Below are 23,626 nucleotides of genomic sequence, written 5' to 3' on the forward strand. Positions count from 1 at the left end.
CGCGAGCCTGTCACAGGCCCCCCCCTCTCGGAGGGAGGTCCGGGGACGCCTGCTGGAGCCCCCGACCGGGGAAGCCTCCCCGCCTGCTCCCTCAGGGCTGCAGGCCTGAGCTTGGGCACCCGCCCCTCCCCCCTCCCCGGGGGCTCTCTGCGGTCAGGGGCTCCAGAACTCTCCTCCCAGGGGCCCAGACACCCTGGCGGCTCGTGCAGAAGCGGAGCAGAAACCTGCTTCTGATTCTAGGGCTCCATTCACTCCTCTCGGGAGCTTTAGGGAGTGGCTTTTGGTGTTTTTAGATTTTTAAGTAATCTCAACATCCAACCTGGGGCTCGAATTCACAACCCCAAGATCAAGAGTTGCACGTCCACCAACTGAGCCAGCCAGGTGCCCCCCTGCCCCCACGGCTTCCTGAAGGGGATTCCTGGGTCTCATGTGAGATTCTGAAGGAGAGCATCGGGTCCAGTGAAGCAGGGACACACGGGGTCTGTCAGCCCCACTGACATGTCAGGAGGAAGCGGTCTCTCCAACAGCGGTCCTGCTCTGGGGGTGTGCCACGCTCGCTTCCCCGCCCTGATCTGAGGAAGACCCTGGACGTGCAGGGACCCGTCCCCCGAGTGGACTCAGCCCTGCCCTCCGCCCCGAGTGGGGCCCGAGCCACCCCCTGGTGAGAGCACACCTGAGGGTCCAGCCCAGAGTGTGGGCGTGGAGAAATCTCTGGAGAGAACCCCTCAGCTCACCCCCTGCCACCCCGGCCGCTCTGCACTCCCTCCAGGGGCTCCGCCCCTGCTTCCCAGGGTTGGGGGAGCTTCAGGCCACTCCAGGGGCGCCCGCCCACTGCTCCTGGGCTGCCTTCCGAACCCCGGTGCCCAGGGCACCGTCCTGGCCATCCTTCAAGCTCTCCCCTCTCTAAACCCCAGTTTCCTTTCCAGAATTTTCACAGGCCTGGCTCCACCAGGGACCCTCTGTCCCCACGTCCACATCATGTTTCAAGGTAGACGTATGTGGAGGAGCACGGGCGAGAAGCCCCCCCCCCCGTCCCCGTGCTGGCCGAGGCTGTGGCCGCTAACGTGGCTCCTACCCATTTCAAGGTACTCGTCAAACAGACCCTCGCAGGGCAGAAGCTCGTAGTCGGCCTCCCAGGGGGCCTGGCCAGCCGCCTCGGGAGCCCCCGCCTTCCTCCTCTTGGGGCGCAGCCGGCACCTCTGCCACCAGCCCTGCAGCTTCCTGGAGGAGGAGACATGCGGGCCTGGCTGTGCTGGCTCTGCGGGTAGGGGCGGCAGAGGGGGAGGACCTGGGCCATAGGGAGGGCAGGGGTGAAGCCTCTGGCACAGACTGGCCGGGAGCATCTACGTCCCCCACCCCGCCCCGCCAGTCATGGGGGGCAACCCGTCCCCTGACCCCTCAGCACCCTTGGGAACTGGAGAGACGTTCCAAGAGCTAAGTCAAGGTTGGGAGGGGGCAAAGGAGGACGGTCGCTTTGCCAGTGGGGGCACACATGTCCATCGCTCTTTTTCGGGGGGGGGCAGGTGTGCCCGTTGCCTTGCTGCTGCCAGCCCGGTGCCCGTCAGGTGCCAAGGGACACTCTGCCCTTGTCAGCTCACATTCAGCTTCAGGGCACCAACTGCCCAGAGAAGCAAGGCCACACCCAGGGGTGTGGGGTGTGGGGGTGTGGATTGGTCAAGGACCCACATCTACGTTTCACGGCGCCCCAGGGGCGTCAGCTAGTGGGAGAAGTGCAGGGGCTGATGGGAGGGTGCCCGGGTCGGGCCTGGCCTGGGAGGGGCGCCCTGTTGCCCTGAGGAGTGCCACAGAGGTGCCAGTGGGTGGCACTGGGGAGATGGGACCCCAGTCGTCCCTGGCAAGTGCATCTGAAGCCTGCGGCCTCTCGCTCCTCCTGCTGCGGGGCGGCCTCGAGGCTGGGGCTGCTGGAGGATGGGCGGGGCCAGCCCTCTGCGCCCCCCAGAGCTGGTCCAGGGCAAGAGGCCTTGGTAAGCCTACCTGGCAACCACATGCCACCCGCGGTGGGGGTCACAGAGACCCGGGGCCAGCTGGCCAGGACACACCCTCCCCTTTCCCTGCAGATGAGGCACTGAAGTCTGGGCGGGGGGGCGGGGGGGGGGCGGTCCCACACACTCCCAGGCCCCGTGGCCCCGGCTGCTGCCCAGGGCAGGGTGGGGGCGGCTCACGGGACGAGGATCTCCTGCACGTTGTTGATGATCTGCTTGCCCACCATGATGACCAGGAGCTCCTGGGCCAGCTCGATGAGGCAGCCTCCGGCCGCACACTAGGCAGCAAGTCTTCGGGTTAGCTCGGGGGGTGGGGGCGACTGGCCTCGTCCGCAGCCGCCCTTCTCTGCGCCTCAGACGCGGCCCCCAACCACGCCGTCCCCTCCCTTTCAGACACACCATGACACACCCAGGACTGCAGACCCTCTCTCCCTTTCCTCGGCCTCCCCCGTCACCCCCACCGTCTCCCCCCCCATCCAACTGGCAGACTGTGCAGAGAGATGATGGGGCACTGCCTTATGGCACCCCAGATTTCCTTTGGAGACCCACACAGGGTTGTGGGGGCTGACCCTAGCCAGTGGCTCCAAGGAGGACTCAAGATGCCAGGCCCCATTAATCGGTGACCCGAGTCAAGTGAGAGTTGGGCCCGGGCTCTTACGGGGGCCACCCACAGGGGTCCTGAGTCAGAGGGTGTCAGGCCTGCCGCAGGCACCTTCCCCACCGGGAAAGGACAACCTGCCTGAGCGCACACCAGGGATGGGAGAGCGCACACCCAAGTTAAACACCTGGATCCAGCCATACCTGAGCCCACGGGCCCTGAATGTTTTCAACAGCAGAGCCAGGACACTCCCCTTTTTTGCTTAAGCCAGTTTGAGCTGGAAACCTTTCCCACAGGTAACTGAATGCACAGTCCTGCCCCCGAGTCGGGGTCCCGAGAAGCTCCTCCCGTCTCATGTGAAAATGGAGGGTCCCTCAGAGGTGCTGGGTTGGTTCACAGCCCAGACCTGGGTTAAGGAAGGAGACCCTTTTTCTCAGAAAGGAAAAGAGGGTCTTTCAGGTGATGAGCTCAGCAGGAGCTATCAGACCCCCACCTGTGTCCCCTGACCCAGCACGGGAAACACCTGTGGACTGTTCCAGGCACGCCCCTCAAGCTGTCTGCACCCCTGGGCTCGGCCGTGCTTGGCCCGCACTGGTGAGGAACCAGATGGAAAAGGCCCGTTTTGAGATTTCCTACGGTGTCCCAGAGGGTCCAGGGCAGAGTCACACACGTTGCTAGGAGCCCTCCCCCCGCGTGTGCTTGCTGGGGTAATGCCCACAGCAATTCCTGTATCTTGGGGTCTGCTTGGGGGCACCCACACTATGTGGCCCCAAGTCAACCGCCGCATTGAGAAACAACAGGTTCACGCCCGGCTCTCGCAGGGGGTTGGGGCTGGCGGCGGGCACCGAGCGAGCCCGAGGTCTCCAGCCTCTGCGCCCTGACTGCCCCGCAGTGGCTCAGGCCCATCACCAGGACTGGAACCCAGCTCAGGTGTGCATCGAGCCACATGGGGACAGGTGGCATGGGACGCATGAGCAGGTGTGCCAGTGGTGTGGGGTGGCAGGGGCAGGGGGCGCGCCGCAGGGTCTCCGCGGCCAGCGGTGGGTGCTGGCCTCCCCACACACTCACCTCCTCATTGCGAACCCCAAATAAGGTGTGATAGTTGCCCGGGTACCCCACAAATCTGGAGGAGAATTGGGGTCCAGAGGCCATGAGTGAGGGGGCTGCTGCCCTCCCGCCTGCCCGACAGGACAAACACGAGGGGACCCGGCCTCGGGCGCCCCCCAGCCCCTGTGCTGACAGCCCCTCCCTGGCTTCTGGACAGCGCTGGGTGCTGAGCACGGGGTGGGGGGGGGCTGCTGCCAGCGAGCCCTGCTGGGGGGGGGGCCGCGCTGACCTGCCCTTGAAGAAGGCGATGTAGATGGGGGAGGAGTAGAAGTTGACGAACTGGAAGATGAACACCTTGAGGGTGAAGGCGTCCTCGAACTTGGTCTGCGTGCGGTGCATTTCTGCGCACAGGGGGCCTCGCTCAGTCCCCCATGGGAGACCAGCCAGGCACCAGAAGGCTGCATCGCCGGTACTTTAAGAAACTCACTCAAGAATGGGGTAAAGTGCAGCGTTCCCAAATCTCTCATTTCAAAGTCACTTAGAAACATTGGGTTGGTAGAGGAAGAGCGGGGGAAGGGAAGTTAACGGGGCAGATGCAGTTAGCACGGCAGGCACAGGTGTGCACACAGGGTGGGAGTGATGGGGGAGGCGGGGCTGGGGACACATGGCGTTAACTGGAGGGGACCCCTGTGGCCAGAAAAGGGGGACACGCAGCCCGAAACACTCTGGGCAACAGAGTCCTGTCCCTGCTGCCCCTGCACCCGGGGCCTCTCCCGGGGACACCTGCCCGCCACTGTCTCCACACCACCCTCCCCAGGGGAGCCCTCTGTCCCCCTCTGAGACCAGGCTGTGACAGGTGAGCCATCTGTGCAGATCAGACAGATTGTGCGTTAGTGTTTGTCCTTGGGAAACCAGGGGCAGGGGAAGGAGGAGAGAGGCTGGCAGAGGGGCCGGGGAGCGGGGCAGGGAGAGCAGAGGGAGGGGGCTCAGGAGAGTAGCGGGCGCTGGCCAAGTCCCCAGCCCCAGAGCGGTGGCTCAGCTATGTCTCCTCTCCCTCACGGAGGCCCCGGCGGGGTCCCGTGTGCCCCGTCGGGCCTCACTCAGACACAAGGACCCATAGGCAGGACAGAAAGTCGGGTTCTGGCCAGCAGGGCTGGGTGGGGTCAGTGCCACTCACCCCATCTGGTCAGGACGTGGGCCAGGGCCACATAGATCTTGGAGAGGATGAGGATGAAGATCAGGTTCACCACCGACCCTGTGAAGCTGGCGATGCGGGAGGCCTGACGGGAGTTGGTGGGTCAGAGCGGGACACGAGAGGGGTGCTCCAGAGCCTCCCCCACCCCCCAGCAGGGGTACGTGGTGGAGGCTTACCCAGGCTGCCAGGAGGGTGTTGTTCGACCTGGACACCAGGATGGCCATGATGGCCCGGTAGAGGATGATGGACACGAGGCCCATGACCACCACGGCCACCTGTGGGGCCAGGCGGGTACATGAGCCCCCCGGCAGCGCCTGGCACCGCAGGGCCCTCTACAGCCGGCTGCGGTTCACGCCCATCCTAGTGGGGGGCCGAGGGGGACGGCAGGGAGGAAGGGCATCAGAAGAGGGTGGGCACCCCCTGGATTTCAAGAGGCCACTGTGCTTGCCCTCGCCCTCGATGCTAGAGCCAGCCCCCCCCTCAACCAAACACTGAGGGTTGTAATGCCTCAGAACAGGAGGGAGAGGGAGATGGTCCCGTCCGGAAACCCCTCTGGCTGGAGAGCAGGACAGGGTGTCGGGGGCCCTGTCCTGGAATCTTCCCCCTAGGCCTGCATCCACGGGGATGCAGAGCACCCCACCTGGCACACGCCCTCTGCTTATGGCCTGGACCCCAACTTGGCCCAGGGGCGGCCCCTCTCTGGAGCCCAGGCACACAAAGGCCCTTCTGGGGCCGAGAGAGTCTTGTGGGTCCCAGTAGCAGCCTCAGGCTCCTGGCCTCAAAGGGAGAAGGGGTGCCCAAAGTTGCCCCACGTGACTCAGGAGGGGCCCCTCACCATCATCACGACCACCACGGAGCCAGCCAGCACACGGCGCACACGGCTCCTCTCCGGGAAGTAGGGCTCGTCCTCACCGGTGATGGGGTTCAGGGCCGTCGTGGGGGCCGAGGCGGCAAACTGGGGCCGTGGCCTCTCCTGAAGGGGAGCTGGAGGTCAGCGGTGGCCGGCGCACAGTTGGGGCGGGGGGCGGGTGTCCGGCCCGGGGCACCCACCTCGATGTCCTCATAGTCCGAGCAGCCCCAGCGGTAGGCCAGTGTGGCGCTCTTGCGCTTCCAGAACTCCAGCAGCAGCACGGCCCACAGTGCCATGAACACGCTGAAGAACACGGTGCCGCCGTGGTCGAAGAGCCGGCCGGCCTGCGGGCGCAGCGGTGACTCGCTGGGGGCCCGTGACCCCTGGTTCCACTGAGAGCTCCCTTCCTGCCATCGCCCTATCTGTCCCCCGTGCACAGGCCCACCAATGGGGAGGCTCACGGCCGCAATCGCCAGGACTTAGAATGAGATGGGGGGCGGGGGGGCGCCCGACCCGGCGTTCATGCTGCCATGGCTGGGACTCGGCGGTGCGGGCTGGGGTGAGTGTACTTGGCACATGGGATGGGCCTGAGGTTTTGGGGGCCAGAAGGTGGACGGTAATAGATTGAACTGTGAGGTCTGTGACCTCATTTGGAACAAGGGGCCTCTGTGTATAGATTAGGGTGAGGACCTCATGTGGGTGCTCGCCAGCCCCTAGGCCCAATGACAGAGATTTAGAAAAGAAAGGGAAATGGGAGGTGGGGACAGAGGTTGGGGGGACGCAGTCAACACCAAAGACTCCTGCACCCCACACTAAGAGAGGGCCATGGAACAGGTGCCCCAGGGCCAACCCTGAGGCCCCCGATCATGGACTTGTGGCCTCTAGAGCTGTGAGAAAACAGAGTTCTGGTGTTTTCAGCCCCTTGGTACGATCATCCGTCCTAGCAGCCCCAGGAAATGGGTTCCGAGGGGTCCCAGGAGTATGTCAAGTGTGTCCGGTCTGCGGGTCTGTCCTGGGCACCGGGATGCTGGGTCCAGTGCGTGGGGGCTGCAGGCGAGGCCACAGGGCCACCATTCCCATGGAGAAGCCCATGTGCCCACGAGGGGCTGACGTGCCGGCACGCAGGGTCCAGGGCTCCAAGGAGCCTCCCGCCTCCCATTCGGGCTCTCTGCGCTCCAAGGGTTCCAGGCTTTGTCTGCCTTGGGGAGGCTCCCAGGTGACCTCCGGGACATACACGAGAACAGTGGACCTAAGGCCACAAGGCGTCAGCTGGGAACACTGCTACAGAGGGTCCGCTTTCGCTGGAGCCAGAGCTGAGTTACTGACGGGTGAGACCCCTTTCCCCTGTTACCCCCCTCCCCCCTCCCCTTCCCACCTGCACCAGGGCGCAGGCGCTGGAGAGCAGCCAGAAGGGGCAGTCCAGGCAGAGCGGGCACATCTCAAAGCGATCGGTGCTGCTGCACAGCTCCTGCCTTCAGGGCACAAGGACAGGCTGCAGGAGCCCCCGGGGAGCAGGCTCACCCCAGGCCCTCCCATCGCCCCCTGCCCCCCACCCCCCCGGCTTTGCCAGGCGCGGCATTCCTTTAAAAAGCAGCTTCATGGATCTGAGCCCCATGTCAGACGGACTCTGTGCTGACAGCACAGACCCACTTCGGATCCTCTGTGCCCCTCTCTTCGCCCCTCCTTTACTCACTGTCTCTCAAAAATTAACATTAAAAATAACAATAACAATTAACATTAAAAAATAAACAATAGCTTTAAAATATATGCAATGATAATTTTTTAACGTTAATTCTTGAGAGAGAGAAACCATCTGAGTGGGGGAGGAGCAGAGAAAGAGGGAGACACAGAATCTGAAGCAGCTCCAGGCTCAAAGCGGTCAGCAGAGCCCAATGTGGGGCTCGAACCCATAAACCGCGAGATCATGACCGGAGCCGAAGTTGGATGTTTAACTGACTGAGCCACCCAGGCGCCCCTGAGCAATGATAGTTTTTGAGGTAACTTTATGAAATTTTAACTCCATAGTGAAGTAAAACCCAAAGCCCCTTATTTTATAAGGAAAGCTTATACTATTATAAAAAGCAAAGGTGAGTATGAACAAAATTAGTCCAGGAGCAGCTGCCCTCCGCCTGTGTCGGCCCGGGAGCACACCCGCCCAGCTGTCAGCCTTCCGGCCAGGCCCACAGGATCCTCTATGACTGGACAGCACGGATGTGCTCAATGCTCACCTCCACCCCCAGCTCTGCACTGGGGCTGGCACCTGTGGGTCCCTGAACCACACACCTGCCTCGGGAGATGCAGGGCAAGGCTCGGAAGTGGAGAGGTGCGGACACTCACGTGGGTACGTCTGAGAACACCATGAAGCAGCCCGCCAGGAACACCAGCGTGCCCACGGCCGCTGCCGGCAGCAGCCAGCCTGTGTAGAACCCTGCAGGGCAACACCAGGCTTGGCTGTCGGGGACTGGGTGGAGGGACCCCAGGAAGCCGGCCGCCTGTGCCCTGGGTGGACCTGTGTCCCTGTGCGCAGGTAAGAACTGGGCGGGGTCTGCACGGCTGCACTTACCTGCAGGGACCCACGCTCAGCCAGCAGAGCCGGAAGCCTTCCCCCAGGAAGCCCAGAAGGCAGGTGCTCAGGGAGCCTCCCCGGGCAGCTCCGAGCGGAGCCTCCCGCTTCCAGCCTCGGGCTCGACTTCCCCAGGGCCCGCCTCCCGGACACCCCTTTCCTGGGTCCCATTTGTCTCTAAGCACCAAGCCCGGATGGACGTGCCACCGTGGACGGGACATGGCCCACTGCATTCCGCCCCGGGAGAAACACAGGGGTCCATTCTGGATGCTTCCCTCTGCCTCAGCCCGCCGCACCATGGCCAGGCCCATTACCCTGGTCCCACAAGAGGACACCCCACTGCCTCCCGTGGGTCCGCCTCCTGCCCCATCCTGTGGGCAGAGGGACTTCTGTAGAAGGCCGGCCCGGCTAGAACCCAGACGACGACCCCATCCTCGAGCCCTCTGCGGCCCGGCTGCCTGGCTTTGCTGTCCCATGGCCCCTGCTCCTCCCGGCCCCCTGGGGGTCCTCGCACACATGCTGTGCCTGGGGCCACGCGCCTGGGCCTGGCACACCCTCCCACGGAGGCTGCCCCAGCCCTCTCGGGGGCCACAGAGGTTGTGGGTGGCCTCTCCTTCTGTGTCATCCCTGGCTGGCGCCCTCCATGAGAGCAGAGTCCCCCATCCTGCACGGCATCGCCAACGTGGCGCGACCTGAACAGAGGCACGCATGCGCGGCTGAAGGGCTGCCCACGCCCAGGGCTGGAGGGCATGTGTGCTGTGTTTAGGGATGACAAAGGGCTTCAGAAGTGTTTGGGCACAGAACAGCAGGCAGGGTGAGCCTGTGAGGGGCGCAGGGGGCCCCAGGCTGCCCAAGGCGGAAGGTCATTCCGAATGTGCCAGTCTGTCTCGGGTGGTAAGTGGGTGGCTGGCCCTAGACCCCAGGCAAGTATGACCTCAGCTGGTTGGGAGTTCCTGGAGCAGCCCCAGAGCCTCGTGGGCCACATCTGGTGGGCTGGGGACACAGTCAGGAGGGGACCTGTGGAGGGGGTTCCTAGTCCCTCGCTCGGGTGCTGGGGGGCCCAGAAGTCACAGTTACTGGGGCTGGCGGTCGCTGGGCAGGTAAGGCTGGGCATTGGGAAGGTTTCCCCAGGAGGGTCAGCATGGCTCTCCTCTGGGGGCGGGGCTCACCAAGCCAGGCGAAGTAGAAGGCCACCTTCTCCCCGAAGTATCTGCGCACGTGGTCCAGGGGCTGGTACTTGTTCCACTTGCGCCAGCGGGCCCAGTGCCGGAACAGGACCTGCCTCTGGGTGAGGCCTGGGGCCTGCGGGCCCTCTGGGGGTGTCCTGAATGGGCCCTGCAGACCAGAAGCCGTCGGGGGGGGGGGAGGAGACCCAGGCTGGCCGACCTCACACTGTTGTAGGTGTGGGGCTCAGGAGGGCTGCCCAAGCAAGGAAGGAGGGGTGCGGGGGGGCCAGGGGGCCAAGAAGGCCTCTCTGAGGAAGGAACGTCTTCATTGAGCCCCTCAGCCAGGGCGCCTGGGTCAGGGCAGAGAAGGATCTGGAAGACTCCAGAAGGTGTGTCTTGGGTTGGGGGCATCTCTACCCCCCCACAGCCCAGGGCAAGTGCGGCCAGCTGTGCCCAGTCAGCTGTGCCTGTGGAAGAGCAGTGCCTCCCAGAGCAAGGGGGCACTGGGCATCCGACCCGTTTCCTTACATACCCGCTAGCCAGCGTGTGTGGAGGCGGAACTGTGCCCACGATCACACAGTGGTGGGCACAGGCCTACCCTAGGCCTGCAGGCCCCGCCCTCTTTGTGCAGCTCTGAGGACTCACAGTGGGCACCGTGCAGGAGGGCCAGGCGGAAAAGGCTTCCTGACCCACGTGGACACTTTGCCAGGACCCTGGTCAGGCCAACAAGTGCCACTTGCTGGCCCTGCCCTAGTTTACCCGACTTAGTGGGGGGCACAGGAGACCTTCCTGTCTTCCCTGAGACGGAAGCTGCCCAGGGAGAGGGCTGCTGGGCCCATCACATGGCAAGGGGGTGGCATCTGGCCCCCGTGTGGCCCATCACATGGCCAGTGTGCTCCTGAGGCCCAGCATTCTGACCGCAGCTGCCGAGCACAGAGGGCAGGGGCAGGGTCCACTGCCCCGCATGCCCGGAGGGGGACGGCAGGACCCGGGGGTCCTCCTGCACCAGGAACCCAGCATCCTGTCCCGGCCAGGGCCCACCCGCTCATCACCCCGGTCTCACGTCGTGCAGAGGGAAGGCCGCGCTGAAGACGCCCTCCGCCAGCAGCTGGTCGATTCCGAACAGGCCTTTCTTCTCGTGGCCGTACGGGGTCTTGGCCAGGATCGCAAACAGCTAGAGGTGGTGGAAACAGTGCCAGTGACCTGTCACATGACAGCAAGGCAGGACCGCCCGCTGACCCCTGGCTGAGCCCTACAAGCAGTGACGAGACTTTGGGGGCCCGGCTCCTCCTCCGTCCACGAGGCCCCACCCACCTTGGCCACAATCACCGGACTCGCAGGAGTCCAGCCGGATCTGAACCCAGGCTCCCTCCGCTCTGGGCCAGAGTCAGCCTCCATCTGGTTGCTGTGTGCGGAGTGGGGTCTATCCCCGGGGCAGCCCACATGCCCTCCTGCTCTTGGGTGGTCAGCAGCGGACTCTGCTGGGCAGGCCTGTCTTGACGTCTGCCACCACAGACCACCTTGGGGGGCCTCTCTCGGAGTTGCTGTAGCGTGATGCACTCTGGCCCCTGGCCCCCACCACGCCAGCCAGCAGGACCCGTGCACCCGCCCCCCCCACCATGGGCCTGGGGCCCTGGCCGTCTGCCCCACAAGCCACAGCTGTGGTGCCTATTTGGGGTCCTGGGGGGCCGCAGGGGTGCTGAGCAGGGCCCCCGCCGGGCCATGAGGGGGGGCAGCCCCCATCACCCGCATCCACGGAGGCCTCCGTTCCCGGCAGGGGGGCGGGAGGCGTGGGGCCCACAGCCGCGCACTCACGATCTGGTGCCGCTGTGTGCTCGCGAAGAAGGTGTCCTGGTTGTCACTCCCGAGGAACCTGGGGACGCGGGAAAAGCGCAGAACTCGGTACCAGTGTGCACACAGGAGAGCAAACATGGGCACAGACACACACACGGGCACACACAGGGCACAGACACGCACGGTGCGCACGGGCACACACACGGGCACACAAGAATGGCCTCAACCCACACCCGGGAGGACAGCCACCATCCGGGCGGCATGCACAATTCCTGTTTTGCCTCTTCCTCTCTGATGAGAGGAGGTCACAGCCGGGTCCCTGGCTGGCACAGAAGCACCTCTCCCAATGGCCCAGGTGGGAGCACCCGCTAGCCAAGGAGCCCCCTAGCCTTCTGTGCGCCCCCCCAAGGCTCTAAGCAGGAGACTAACAGCCTCGTGGGTGGTGCCTGGTGGTGGCCTGTGTGGGCTGACGATGGACCAGGGGGCCCTGCTCTGGGACCCTGGGACCCTGGGAAGCCCCAAGGACGGAGGCGGAGTAGCTGCTGGCTTCTCCCCGAAAGGAGGTGCTCTCGGTCTGGGCGGGAAGACCGCCTGGGGGGCTGTGGTGCCGGTCACCACCAGGTCCCCACTGCCCCTGGACACGTCTGGTCTGCAGGCCGGGGTGGCCGTGGCTGGGCTGTACTGCGTGTGCAGAGCGAGTGGGGACCCTGCCCGCCCACCTGCAGCTGAGCGGGGAACAGACGAGAGTGTCCAGCTGGCTCTGGGGACACTTGTCTCACCTCGACAGCTTGCTCACTCTGAACCGGCAGGAGTAATACTCGGGGGGCACGTCGGGCACGTCCTCCAGCAGGACGTTGGGGAGGCCCAGCCACGCCAGCAGATCCGCTGACCAGTTGGAGGCTTGGTTGGGCAACTCCTGGAAGGCATGGTCACTTGGCTCCCACTCCGGAGCGGTACGGACGCAGAGGCGGGGCCACGTGTGGGGTGGGGGTGCGTGGGCTCATAAAGTGAGCACTGGATGACAGGCTCTGGCAGAGGGAGCCCACGGGGATGGACTGGGCACCGGACCATGCGGTTAGTGGGAGCAGCCCCTGGCAATGTCATCCCGAGGTCACCTGGCAGGTGCTGCCACTTGCCCTGTATCCCCTGGGCTGGGGCCGGCCCCCAGTGAATGGTTTTGGGGGGGGGTCTGGGCCTGGAGGAAGCCAGGGGGCCATTTCAGAGCCTCGGCTCCTGTACATGCTCCCTACCCCTGAGTCCAGTACCCCCCGCCACCGTCCTGCCCAACTAGGCTTCCTGGGGCACCATGGGGATGGGTGGGCGGGACCCTCACAGGCACTGAGTGGGGCGCCTCCAGGGTTGTTGGTATCGTCAGCAGTACCAGGGGACAATTGTGAGTGACCTTCGCTTGTGGAGGACCCCCTGGACCTCTTGGTACTCTGGGCACACCCGGTGGGAGGAGCCCCCTCCCCCCACCTCCTGCACACCTGGTGTGGAAGACCTCCTCTTCCTTGACCCCCTGCACATGGGATGTAGAAGACCCCCTCTCCCCAATCCCGAGCACACCCAGTGTGGAGGACCCCTCCCCCGCCCCGGACACACGCCGGCACCTGCAGAGGCAGCTTTAGACGCAGGTCCTCGGCGTAGTAGCAGAGCACGGCCCAGGGCGCCCTGAGGAGGACGTAGTGCACTGCGACATCGTCGTCCTGGACCGCGTGCTGCAGAGACCAGGAGCTCCGTGAGAGCCCGGGGTACTTTCCACGGGCGTGCAAGTTCACTTTCGGTTTGCAGATACTGAACGACGGTGGGGAAGGCCCCAATCCCACAGGTGCCCCCACAGGGATGGGAAGTAAGCGGGGGCACGGCCACACGGGGGTGCTCGGAGCAGGTGCAGCGGCCCCGCACAGTGACGCGGGTGCGGCTCACAAGATGGTGTCAGGAGGAATTACACCGAGCACGAGTCCGGACCTTCCATCAAGTTCAAACAAACAAAACCAAACTATACTGTCTGCAACGTAAGGTTGGTGCCAAAATGATAAAAACACACGAAGATGTGTTCATCATAACGTAAAATTCAGGACTGATTTACTCTGGGCAGGAAGAGGGCACCTGACGGCAGAGCCCGTCCTTGGGGACAGTGGATGGTGGGGGGCGAGGTGGGCGGAGGGCACACGTGCGGCGAGCCTGGCGAGGGCTCGGGGACCAGGCGAGGAGAGGGCGCCTTGCTGCTGCTGGGAGCATCTGAGGTGGGGCCGCTGTCGGGGCAGGGGCTGCCTTAGCAGCTCAGGTCTGTGAACACACAGTCCTCCTCACAAGTGCGGCACCAGGACACTTCAGTGAGGTGGGACAGACCGGTGGGTCTGAGGGGCTCTGGCCCGCATGCACGAGCGCGCGGCGCACAGGGGCCGGGCTCCCAGCAGGCTCTTGCTTTGTCGTAGGGCTCTGAACCCCATGCCCTCGGGCCTTGTCGGGAAGGTTGTGGGTCACTGGACGGACGCAGGGCCCAGAGCAGATCCCAAGTACCTGGTCCACCCGTAGCCCAGCTGCACGGAGGTTGTCCAGAAAGGTGTCCCTCCAGGTGCTGCGCAGGTCTGGCTCCTGCCGGCCGGCGCCACCCTGCTGCCGACACAGCCTCAGGTCTTCTTCCCAAACGAGGACGAAGTCTGCCAGGAACCGACGGGGGCAGAGGCGGGGCTGGCAGGCCGGCCACGACCCCCAGGCTCCGGGTGGGAAGTGGGAGCCAAGCTCCCGGACACTCGCCCTGCTCCTGAGTGTCTCGCCTGCTCAGGGCTGGAGCACCTGGAGCTCTGGCTGTGGGAGGGGCTGGAGGGGGGCGCTGGGCTGCCCCTGAGGCCCCCATTTGGTTCCCACTCCTGCAGGTAAGTCCCAAACCCCGGGGGGCAGGGGGGGGCTGTAAGGACTTGGAGTGCAAGTGGTCACGGAGTGTAAGCCCAGTCACAGAGAGCTGCAAAGGAGGGGAAAACGTGGGAACCCTGCTTTCCTGGCACCAGACGGCAGTGGGGTCCAGGTTAAGGGCGCTGAGGTCTGAGCGAAGGAGAGCACAGGGCTGAGCGCAGACTCACTACACGGTTCTCCCTAAGAGCTGTTTCTAACCTGCGGGGCAGGACAACGGAGCCCAGGAGGCATTGCTGACCGACGAGTGAGGACAGAACTCGGGGCTGTGGAAGGTCTGGGGCCCAAGGGGCTTCACGCAGGGAGCCGTGGGTCCGGGACGAAGGCCCCAGGGCTGCTGGAGTGCAGAGACCCCAGAGGAGGCGCCGTGCTGGGGCCTGGCTTTCCAGGTGACACTCCAGGTGCTACCTCAGGAACGAGGACTCTACCATAGGAGCAAGGGGTGCACCCGAGGGGGACAGAGTTGACAAAATTGGCAGGAACAGACCCGACAACGAGCCACACAGTGGAGCTTGCAGATTGGGGCCGAGAGCAAGAATGACGATGGGGTTCGAGGAGAGAAAGGGGTCCGCCCAGCAGGGGCAGAGGCCAGCGAGTGACTTACTTCAAGGGAGAATTCGGATCCACGGAAAGGAACCAAGTGGACATTCGAAAACACAGCGCATCTGGACACAACAGAAGACAGCTTTGCCAGACTGAAGGACAGAAGGACAGACCGGTAGGAAACGTCTAGACTGAAGCTCAGAGCAAAAAGAATGGAAAGAATGGAAGGGGGTACATGAAGGGTGGGGCCCCGGCCAAAAGGCCCAACACGCGACAACCTGAGGACCAGGAGAGAGCAGGACAGCAGGAATCTTTGAGGAAAATGGTCCAGAATTTCCAGATCTGACTAAAGAACGCACTCCGTGATTCCCACACAGGAAAAGGCAACCACACTTAGGAAAATCAAGATGCAGTGTACCTCTGCTGTAAACCAAAGACAGCAAGAGAACAGCAGAGAACACAGTGTTTTTCAGGGGTACAAGAGTGATCCATTCACTTGATGTCTCAACAGAAACAATGGAAGCCAAAGAGACAATGCGATGGCATCTTGAACGTGCTGAAGGACAGACACGCAAGCTAGAATTCCTCAGCCAGAGGAAATGTTCTTCAGAAACGAAGGCTAATGGAGACTCTCCCCAACAACCCTGGTCTGCAAGAACTACGAAAGGAAATGCTTCAGTCTGCCGAAGATCATCCCAGACGGAAGTGTGCAAGAAGGGAACACAGAGGGTGCAAACATAGGGAAGTATAAAGTGAAACTCTCTCTATTTAGAGAGGACACGATCTTGCACATAGGAAATCCAAAATCCCAAATTACTGGACCTAATTACAGGTTTGGCAAAGTTTGAGGATGCAAGATCAACATATGGAAATCCACTGGGTTTCAACACACTAGCGATAAACAGGCTAAAACTGAAATGAGGAAAACCACTTCTGTGTATAACAACACCAAACACAAAATACTTCCAAACACATTTAACAGAAGATGTGCAAGACTTAGACACTGAAAGCCACTGAATATTGTTGAAACAAACTGAAGAGCAAAAAATGCAAAGTCATTCCGTGCGCATGAATCAGAAGATTAATAATATGATGATGGCATCTCCCCCAGAATTCACCTACAGACTCAATGCAATCCTTATCAACATCCCAACTGGCTTGTTATTATTATCATTTGCAGAAATGGACAAGATGAAAATTCATTTGGAAATACAAGAGACCCAAAATGAACAAAATGACGTTGAGGAGGAACACAAAGCTGTTAGGCTCACACTTCTTGACCTCAAAGCGTCTAGGAAGTCAGAATAACCAAGACAGTGTGGTATAGTTTGAGGACAGACATATAGATTAATGGAATATATCTGAGGTTCCGAAACCCACATATTTATGGTCAGTTCATTTTTTACAAAGGGGACACTAGAAATCAATAGGAAAAAAATAGTGTTTTCCGCAAATGGTGCTGGCATGCGCAGATAACCAGATCAAAAAGGATGATTTTGGGCCCCGACCTCATGCCATATACAAGCATTAACTCAAAGCGGAGCTATGATCATCAGATAAAGATGGTGGACCTAAAGTATAAGCACCAAAATGAGAAAGCCCAGGTGAGGAAACAGTGACACATCCTCAGGTCCTGGTTCGGGCAATGACATCGTAGATAAGACCCCAAAAACAGAGCAGAGAGCAGACTGATAAATCACACTTCATTGAAATTAAAAGCAGATATGCTCCAAAAGCATCACCAAGAAAGTGAAAAACACCCCACAAAATGGGAGAAAATACTAGAAATCATAGATTTAGTGAGGGAGAACGTTTTCAACTCAACATTAAAAAGACAAATAGCCCAATTTAAAAATGGGCAAAGATTTTGAATAGACATTTATCTGAAGAAGATATATAAATGGCCAAAGCCCATGAAAAGATGCTCAACATCATCCGCCCTTAGGGAATTTCCAGTCCAAACGAGACAGAAGCCATTCTCTTCGCACCAGGGCGGCTGGCAGGCGGCTGAACACTGGAAGCCGGGACTGAGGTCGAGCAATTGCTGGGGTCTGTAAGGTGGCAGTTACTTTGGAAGATAGTTTGGTGGTTTCTCAAAAACGTTCAACTTTGAAGGGCGCCTGGGGGGCTCAGTCGGTTGAGCGTCTGACTTCGGGTCAGGTCATGATCTCACGTTTCGAGGGTTCGAGCCCCAATTTGGGCTCTGTGGTGAGAGCTCAGAGCCCGGACCCTGGTTCGGATTCTGTGTCTCCCTCCCTCTCTGCCCCTACTCTTGTGCATGTGTGCTCTCTGTCTCAAATATAAAAATAAACATTAAAAATATAAAAAATGGGGCGCCTGGGTAGCTCAGTTGGTTCAGCATCTGACTTCAGCTCAGGTCACGATCTCACAGTTCATGAGTTTGAGCCCCACATCAGCCTGCTTCGGAATCTGTGATTCCCTCTCTCTCTGCCCCTCCCTGCTCATGCTCGGTCTCTGTGTCTCAAAAAATAAATAAATGTTAAAATTTTTTTTTAATAAAAATAAGAAATGTTCACTGTTGAGTTACTCTCTGACCTTGTGATTCCACAATTCCACTCAAAGGTATTTGGCCAAGAAAATCAAACACGTGCACAGGAAACCTTGTACATGAACGGTCACTATTGCTTCATTCCTCACAACAGCCACAGGATGGAAACAACCAAAAAATCTGTCATCAATTCTTTCACAGATATACTTAGAGGTAAGATTGCTGGATCATGTGGTATTTCTTTTATTTTTCTTCATTTTTTTAAAAGTTTATTTATTTTGAGAGAGTGAGAGGAGAGTGAGTGGGAGAGGGGTAGAAAGCGCGGGAGAGAGAGAACCCCAAGCGAGCCTCGCACTCAGAACAGAGCCTGGCGCGGGGCTCAATCCCAGCAGCTGTGACACCATGCCCTGAGCTGAAACAGAGTCGGACGCAACCCGCTGAGCCCCCTACCGGCGCGTGGTCTCTCTGGTTAATTTTTAGGAGCCTCCACGCTCTTTCCCACAGCGGCTGTACATTCACCTTCCCTCCAGCCGTGCACGGCGCTCCAAGGTCCTCACACCCTCGCCCACGCCGGTTATTTTGTTTTGTTATTTTTAATAGTGGTGGTCCTGGTGGGTGTGGGGTTAGGGTGTCTGCTTTCCGCGGCTGCAGGGAAGCAGGGGTGGCCGCGGGTGGCGGCTGGGAACCCAGGCAGTGGGGTCGGCACTCTGGGCTGAGGGCAGATGGTACTGGGGGTGGGGGGGACATAAGAGGGGCTAATGGATCTCGAGGCCAGGACGGGTGTGGGGTACAAGACACAGTCTGAGTGTCTTCAGGCCGGAACAGGAGGAAGTCGGGTCGCCCCTGGGTCCATCGGAGCCTCTCCAGCCCCGCCCCTTCAGGGGGGACTCCCCGCACTTCCCCACCGTCTCCCAGCTGTGCCCTGCTCACCACGAGGCCCTCCCCATGCCCCTGGCACGGCAGCTGGCACCGAGCCGGCTTAGGAGATAGTGCCCGGTGAGGGAGGGGCGACCTGGCTGCCGAGGACAGTGACCCGCTGCCACCCGCGGGCATCCCGTCTGCGTCCCCACCCCCAGGACCAACATGGGAACAGCTGGCAGACCCTGGGAGGGGCTCACCTATCTGGGGCTTGGAAGGGCTCCCCGCCCTGTCGGTGGCCTCCCGGTGTCCAGTTGGCTGGAAGGAGAAGAGAAATGGCAGCCCTGGATGACGGCTTCACACTTGCCCCCCTCCCCTCGGGGACACAGGAAGACGAACAGAGACACAGCCCCTGAGCGTGGGCAGGGGACTCACAGCCACTGGCACGCCCAGACCCATGCCCCCTCTGCCTCCCACAGCTCCCATGGGCCGCGGGCTCCAAGCACTGGTCAGACTTATAGGTGACCCAGATGTGACCCAGGGGTGCCCGTGACGGAGGGCCTCCTGGGGCTGGGGGTGCTCTGTGCACAGTCATAGGGCAGTCCGTCATGGCCCCCAAGAGTGGAAGCAACATGAGATCCCAGAAGTTCCCGGTGACAGAGCAAGCTCACTCACGAGCCCCAGGGAGACCCCGTCCCCAACCCCAGTCATCGACCTTGACTAGCCGTCACCCAACCGCAGCCCGGGACCCAGAGGACCTGACCTTGGCTGACCCTGAAGCCGCATGCACAGTAAGGCTGGCCTGACCCGAATCCTAACTCGTCTGCCCTCCGGGTGCTGAGGCCCCTCTTGGGCCAGCCCTGAGTTCTGACCCTCATCACGTGCGCCCACGACCCCCTGCCCCACCCAAGCGAGCACCTGTAACCTTTGATGTGCTGAGTCTACGTTTTCAGGTGACAGAACACCATGGAGGCACCTGCTGCCCTCACCCCTGCCTGCTTCCGGCCGCCCCAGCAGACGGGGCGCACCCCACGGCATCTGCAGTAGCATCTCTGTGGGTGCCCCACGCTTCCCTCTCACTGTTCTTCCCGCTGCTGGGTCCTGCCCGCCCAGCCCAGCCTGTCCCCCGGGTCGTCTGCGCGTCACCGAGGACTGGTGACCTGGGTGGTGACCTGACTGGGAGCATGGGGGCAGCTCAAGGGCACAGGAGGTCCTGGCCTCGGGCAGGGCTGCGGGCACTGCGTCTGCCCACAGGCTCGGGACCCCAACGGCTGCCACTGTCTTCAGGGTCCTTGAGTCCCATCGGGGGCCAGGAGCTCAGACCCCGGCAGAGAGAGACCTAAACCCACAGCGGACTGCGGGTCTGGGTCCCCGGCCGGGGGCTTTACCTCTGAGGCGGGGGCTGTGCTCCCGTACGTGTGGACCTCCTCGGGCCCGGGGGCCACGTCAATCAGGACGGTGCTGTCCTCCTCTGGGGCCTGCTTCCGCAGCATCCCGCTCCTGCACCTCAAAGCACCAGGACAGGGAAGGGGCAGAGCTGGCACCTGAGACCCGGTCCCCGCGCCGCCCACGTGAGCCCACTTCACAGGCAAGGGCACCAGCTTTCAGGCTGCACTGTCCCAGTAAGGTCCCCCAGGGGCAGGCCAGGGGGAAGGAGGGAGGAGGCGGGGGCCTGGCCCAGCAGTTGTCCATCTGTCCACCTGTCTTGTGTGCGCCTCCCTCTCTCTGGTCATCTGGGGGAGGGGGCAAGGGCCAGAGGAGGCCCAGTGGGATGGGCTCAGCTCTGCTCCCCAGCAGGAGTGGGGGATACCCTTTAATAGACATGAGGCCTCGGCTCCTCCAAGGGGGGAGGGGGTGTCCTGGACCGGTCGGGGAGACTGGCCCGGTCACACTGACCCTGCATGTTCCCCATCTGGCCCCGGGACCCCTCTGGGGAGGACGGACGCCACTGTCCCAGTTGACAGATGAGCAAGGAGCAGGAGGAGCCCTATGGCCCAGAGCGGTGGTTTTGAGTGGGGCCAGTCATCCGCCCTGCACGCCGACGAGGCCCTGATGGAGGCTGGGAGGGCCGAGGGTGGAGGGGCCGCAGGAGGCTGCCGGGAGAGCTCATCGAGGCCAGGTAGCCTGAGGCCCAGGGAGGCAGAGGTGTGAGCCCGCAGCCCGGAGGCTTTCAGGTGCCGGACAGCCCTGAGCCAGCGCTGGGCGTCCTGACAGCGCGGCCACAGGCCCTCATGCAGGAGAAGCCTCAGGAACTGTAGGTGGGCCGCGGCCTTCCCTGCGCCGGCGAGCGCTCTGTGCAGGGGACGGGGCGGGGGCCCAGCAGCGGCCTGCTCCGTGGTGGCTCCGCTGGGTGTGGGGAGAAGTGAGGTTCCCTCCAGCTGGAGGGGCCCCGCCCAGAGCTTCACGGAGCGCTCGGGGCTCCTCACCCCTCAGGGCCAGGCAGGCCTCTGGGCACCTGCGTGAGCCTTGGAGCTTCAACCCACAGTCCAGGGCATCTGGAGCCCGGATGGCCTCGGGGTGCTCACCCACCTCCCCGGAGTCCCTCTTCCCTCCCGCCTCCCCGTGGCCCTTGCATCATGGAATAGGATCCCACCTGGCACGGCGACTTCCGGAAGAGCCCTCCGAGGTCATGGCCAACTTTCCAGCATAAGCCCGGTCTGGGCAGCTGAGTCTGGGCAGAGGATCGGGAGGGACCCTGCCTGGTGTGGGGGTGGGGGACGGCCACTCACATGTCCTCCTCTTGCCTGGCGAATGGGGCTGGAAGCAGAGTGGCCGGGGCAAGTTCCCCCCCAGCTCCTGGAATGGGATCTGCCTTTGTTTGGAAAGGGGGTGTGGGGCTCTGAGTGTGCAAACAGAGGCCGCGCATTTTCCTAGAGCCTCCACACAGCGCACGCAAATGCCCCCGTGCTCCCCAGCAGGGCCGCCCCTCCTCCGCTCTCCTTGTGTGCTCGGGGTCAGCTGTGGGGCTGCGCTGCGGGGCGTTAGGGAGAGGCAGCATCCGGGGTGGGGGGACAGCCACAGATGTGGCCTACTGTCATCTCTGCCTGGCGGGGTGCCCGTGCGGGACACTGGGGGCCCCAGGTGGTAGAGCCACTTCCTGGGTGTGTCCTCATGCCACCTGTCAGCTCAGGGTCCACCTCCCTGCAGCGAGGAGGGGCCCCGGCCCTCCTGGTCCCTCTCCGCCCGGGGCCTGTCTCTCAGGAGCCTGCTCACCTACGCTCAGGCCTCCTCGCCAGGCACTTCTTGAAACCCCCAAGTCGCACCCTCGTCCTGGCTGCATCCCTGACCCCCACCCCACTCCGAGGGAGGTCTTGCTCAGCGGGTCAGGTCCCCGCAGGCAGGGCCCAGCCACAGTGGGGACTCCCTGAGCCTGAGCGTCCAACTGTCCCCACATAGACCCCGAGGTGGGTTCCTGTGTACCAACTGCATCGTGGATGCCCCCAGAGCCCGGGAAAGGGGTGAGGCAGGTGGAGACAGGAGGCAGGTGGGGGTTGGGGGGCTCGGCCTGACCCTACTGGCCTCTGTCTGGCATGGGCCAGAGTTTTCCCAGCCTGAGACAACTTGGCCCTGGGCTCTAGCCAGACACTGCCGAGGACCGTGCCGGAAGGGGCCAGCTGTCAGGGGCTCCCGGCTCTCTGCTCTTGGCCCCAGGTTGCTGGGCCCCCCTGTGCACCACGGCTGGTGCTGTGGAGGGAAACATGCACGCAGGATTTTTACTTCATACAAAGTTGCGTGGTTTGACATTTTTCCAAGTTGCATTACTCGTGCAGTTTTTAAAAACTAGGGGGCGCCTGGGTGGCTCAGTCTGTTGAGCGTCTGACTTCAGCTCAGATCATGATCTCACGGCTCCTGGGTTCAAGCCCCGCATCAGGCTCTGTGCTGACAGCTCAGAGCCTGGAGCCTGTCTTCGGATTCTGTGCCTCCCTCTCTGTTTGACCCTCTCTTGCTCACACTGTCTCTCCCCTGCTCGCACGATCTCTCTCTCAAAAATAAATTAAACATTAAAAAATTTTTAAAAAATTAAGAAAAAATTACAAAAGCAAGCAAGCTATGAGTGCAGGTGTTTTGTTGGGTGCCAGGTGCCAGGAAGAGCCCGGGTCCGGATCCGCCACACCGGAGTTTTTTGACTATAACTTTTATATTCATTTGTTGAACATTTAAAAATACATGGGTGGAAGTGGGGGGAAGAAACCTCCAACTGTGGCTTAACAAACGGATCCTCATTGCCTCCCGAGAACGGGAGGTCGGGCACCAGCACCTGCGGGCCCAGCCTCCAGGCCTGTGCTGCTCCTGCCCCTCCCCTCAGGGCGGCAGGTGCCACCGGGCATGCAGGAACCCCGGGCCACTCCAGCCACGGGGCAGCCTGGACAGGGAGCAGATCGGCCGACTGGTTTACAACCAAATGCGCCTCCTCCCTGGGGTGGGCTCACTGCTGCTCTGAATAGTCACTGGGCTGATGGCCCCTGGAGTGGCTGCCAGCTCGGTGACTCTTCTGTTCTCCTCACAGTCACCTGCCCTGCAGTCTGCGGTGTGGGCCGTGAACGGTTCAGTCTTCCTGTATCCTATGTGCCGTCCGCACACTCTTCTCTTGCCCCCCAGGACTCACCCCTGCCCTCAGGACCCTTCCCTCCTCCCCAGGACTACCCTGTTCCCCAGACCTTCTCCTGCTCCCAGGACTGACCCCTGACCCCAGGACCCTCTCCTGCCCCCCAGGACCCATCTTTCCTCCCAGGACTCACTCCTGCCCCTCAAGAGCCTTCCCAGATTCCACCCCTCTCCCCAACACTCCCTCTGCAAAGTGCAAGCACCCTCCCCCAGCTGGCCACCGCCCTCTCTGCCCCTGTAGGCCACCACCGAGTCCAGGAGTCCACGTGTCTGCCTGCCTCCTGCCTTGCCCCACCCTGACCTCAGGGCGCCTCCCCTGCTTCCCTCTGCCTCTGTGCTCCTCCCTTGCAGGTTGCTAGGGCCCTGCCACAGCCTGCTCCCCAGCCAGGCTCTTCCCACTAAGTCCCCCAAGCCCAGGGGTTGGGGTTCGGGGATGCTCCCCCCTCAGGCTTCACTCTCCCCTCCCTCCGCTCTGCTGCCCCCTCAGCTTGCCCCTCCCACCCCCAGTGTCAGTCTGACCCAGTTCTGCCCTCAGCAAGGCCACCCCACCGCTGCCGCCGCCGGTGAGTCCAAAGACACTTTTCTTCCAAACGCGGAGTCACCTTCTAACTACATAATGGTCTTCGGGTTGCTGTTTAAATCAACGCCCCCTCTACTGGACATTTACAAGGGCGGGTTTTTAAAAACCTTGTAAGAAAAGAAATGGTTTGTTTTGCTCACCGCTGTGTGATCCCAAGTATCTGAAAGATGGAACGGTGCGGCACGGGGCGCAGGCATCGGGGCCAGGACGCAGGCATGCTTTCCCCCGTGGGACGATTAATGCATGGCCACCTCTGCCAGTGCCTGTGCTGCCCTCCCCGTCCCCGTCCCCTTCCCTCCCTCCCCATCTCTCTCCAAACTTGCCTCCTAGGCCGTGTCTTTGCTTCGGGTTGTTTCGGACCTCGTAAGAACGATGGCTGCTCCTCATTCCTGGCTGGTCCCC

General features: G+C 62.0%; 1 protein-coding gene across 1 annotated transcript in view; it reads right to left on the reverse strand.

Annotated features, from left to right (window-relative positions):
* The window catches only part of ANO7 (anoctamin 7), a 26,715-nt gene extending 5,934 nt beyond the window's left edge, over positions 1-20,781 (reverse strand). The window contains exons 1-20 of the mRNA XM_029936151.1: positions 20,633-20,781; positions 19,428-19,539; positions 18,300-18,357; positions 18,215-18,217; positions 13,740-13,879; positions 12,827-12,934; positions 11,996-12,132; positions 11,238-11,295; positions 10,486-10,596; positions 9,426-9,591; positions 8,031-8,121; positions 7,069-7,165; positions 5,894-6,037; positions 5,679-5,816; positions 5,020-5,118; positions 4,826-4,928; positions 3,938-4,049; positions 3,670-3,724; positions 2,184-2,281; positions 1,076-1,221 (exon numbers count right to left, since the gene is read on the reverse strand). Of these exons, the coding sequence (XP_029792011.1) occupies positions 1,076-1,221; positions 2,184-2,281; positions 3,670-3,724; positions 3,938-4,049; positions 4,826-4,928; positions 5,020-5,118; positions 5,679-5,816; positions 5,894-6,037; positions 7,069-7,165; positions 8,031-8,121; positions 9,426-9,591; positions 10,486-10,596; positions 11,238-11,295; positions 11,996-12,132; positions 12,827-12,934; positions 13,740-13,879; positions 18,215-18,217; positions 18,300-18,357; positions 19,428-19,539; positions 20,633-20,670 (2,014 nt within the window). The 5' untranslated portion in view covers positions 20,671-20,781. The remainder of the gene's footprint in view (positions 1-1,075; positions 1,222-2,183; positions 2,282-3,669; positions 3,725-3,937; positions 4,050-4,825; positions 4,929-5,019; positions 5,119-5,678; positions 5,817-5,893; positions 6,038-7,068; positions 7,166-8,030; positions 8,122-9,425; positions 9,592-10,485; positions 10,597-11,237; positions 11,296-11,995; positions 12,133-12,826; positions 12,935-13,739; positions 13,880-18,214; positions 18,218-18,299; positions 18,358-19,427; positions 19,540-20,632) is intronic.
* Between the last annotated feature and the right edge of the window lie 2,845 nt (positions 20,782-23,626).

This window comes from Suricata suricatta, chromosome 3, assembly GCF_006229205.1.
Source record: "Suricata suricatta isolate VVHF042 chromosome 3, meerkat_22Aug2017_6uvM2_HiC, whole genome shotgun sequence".
NCBI classification, from domain to species: Eukaryota; Metazoa; Chordata; class Mammalia; order Carnivora; family Herpestidae; genus Suricata; species Suricata suricatta.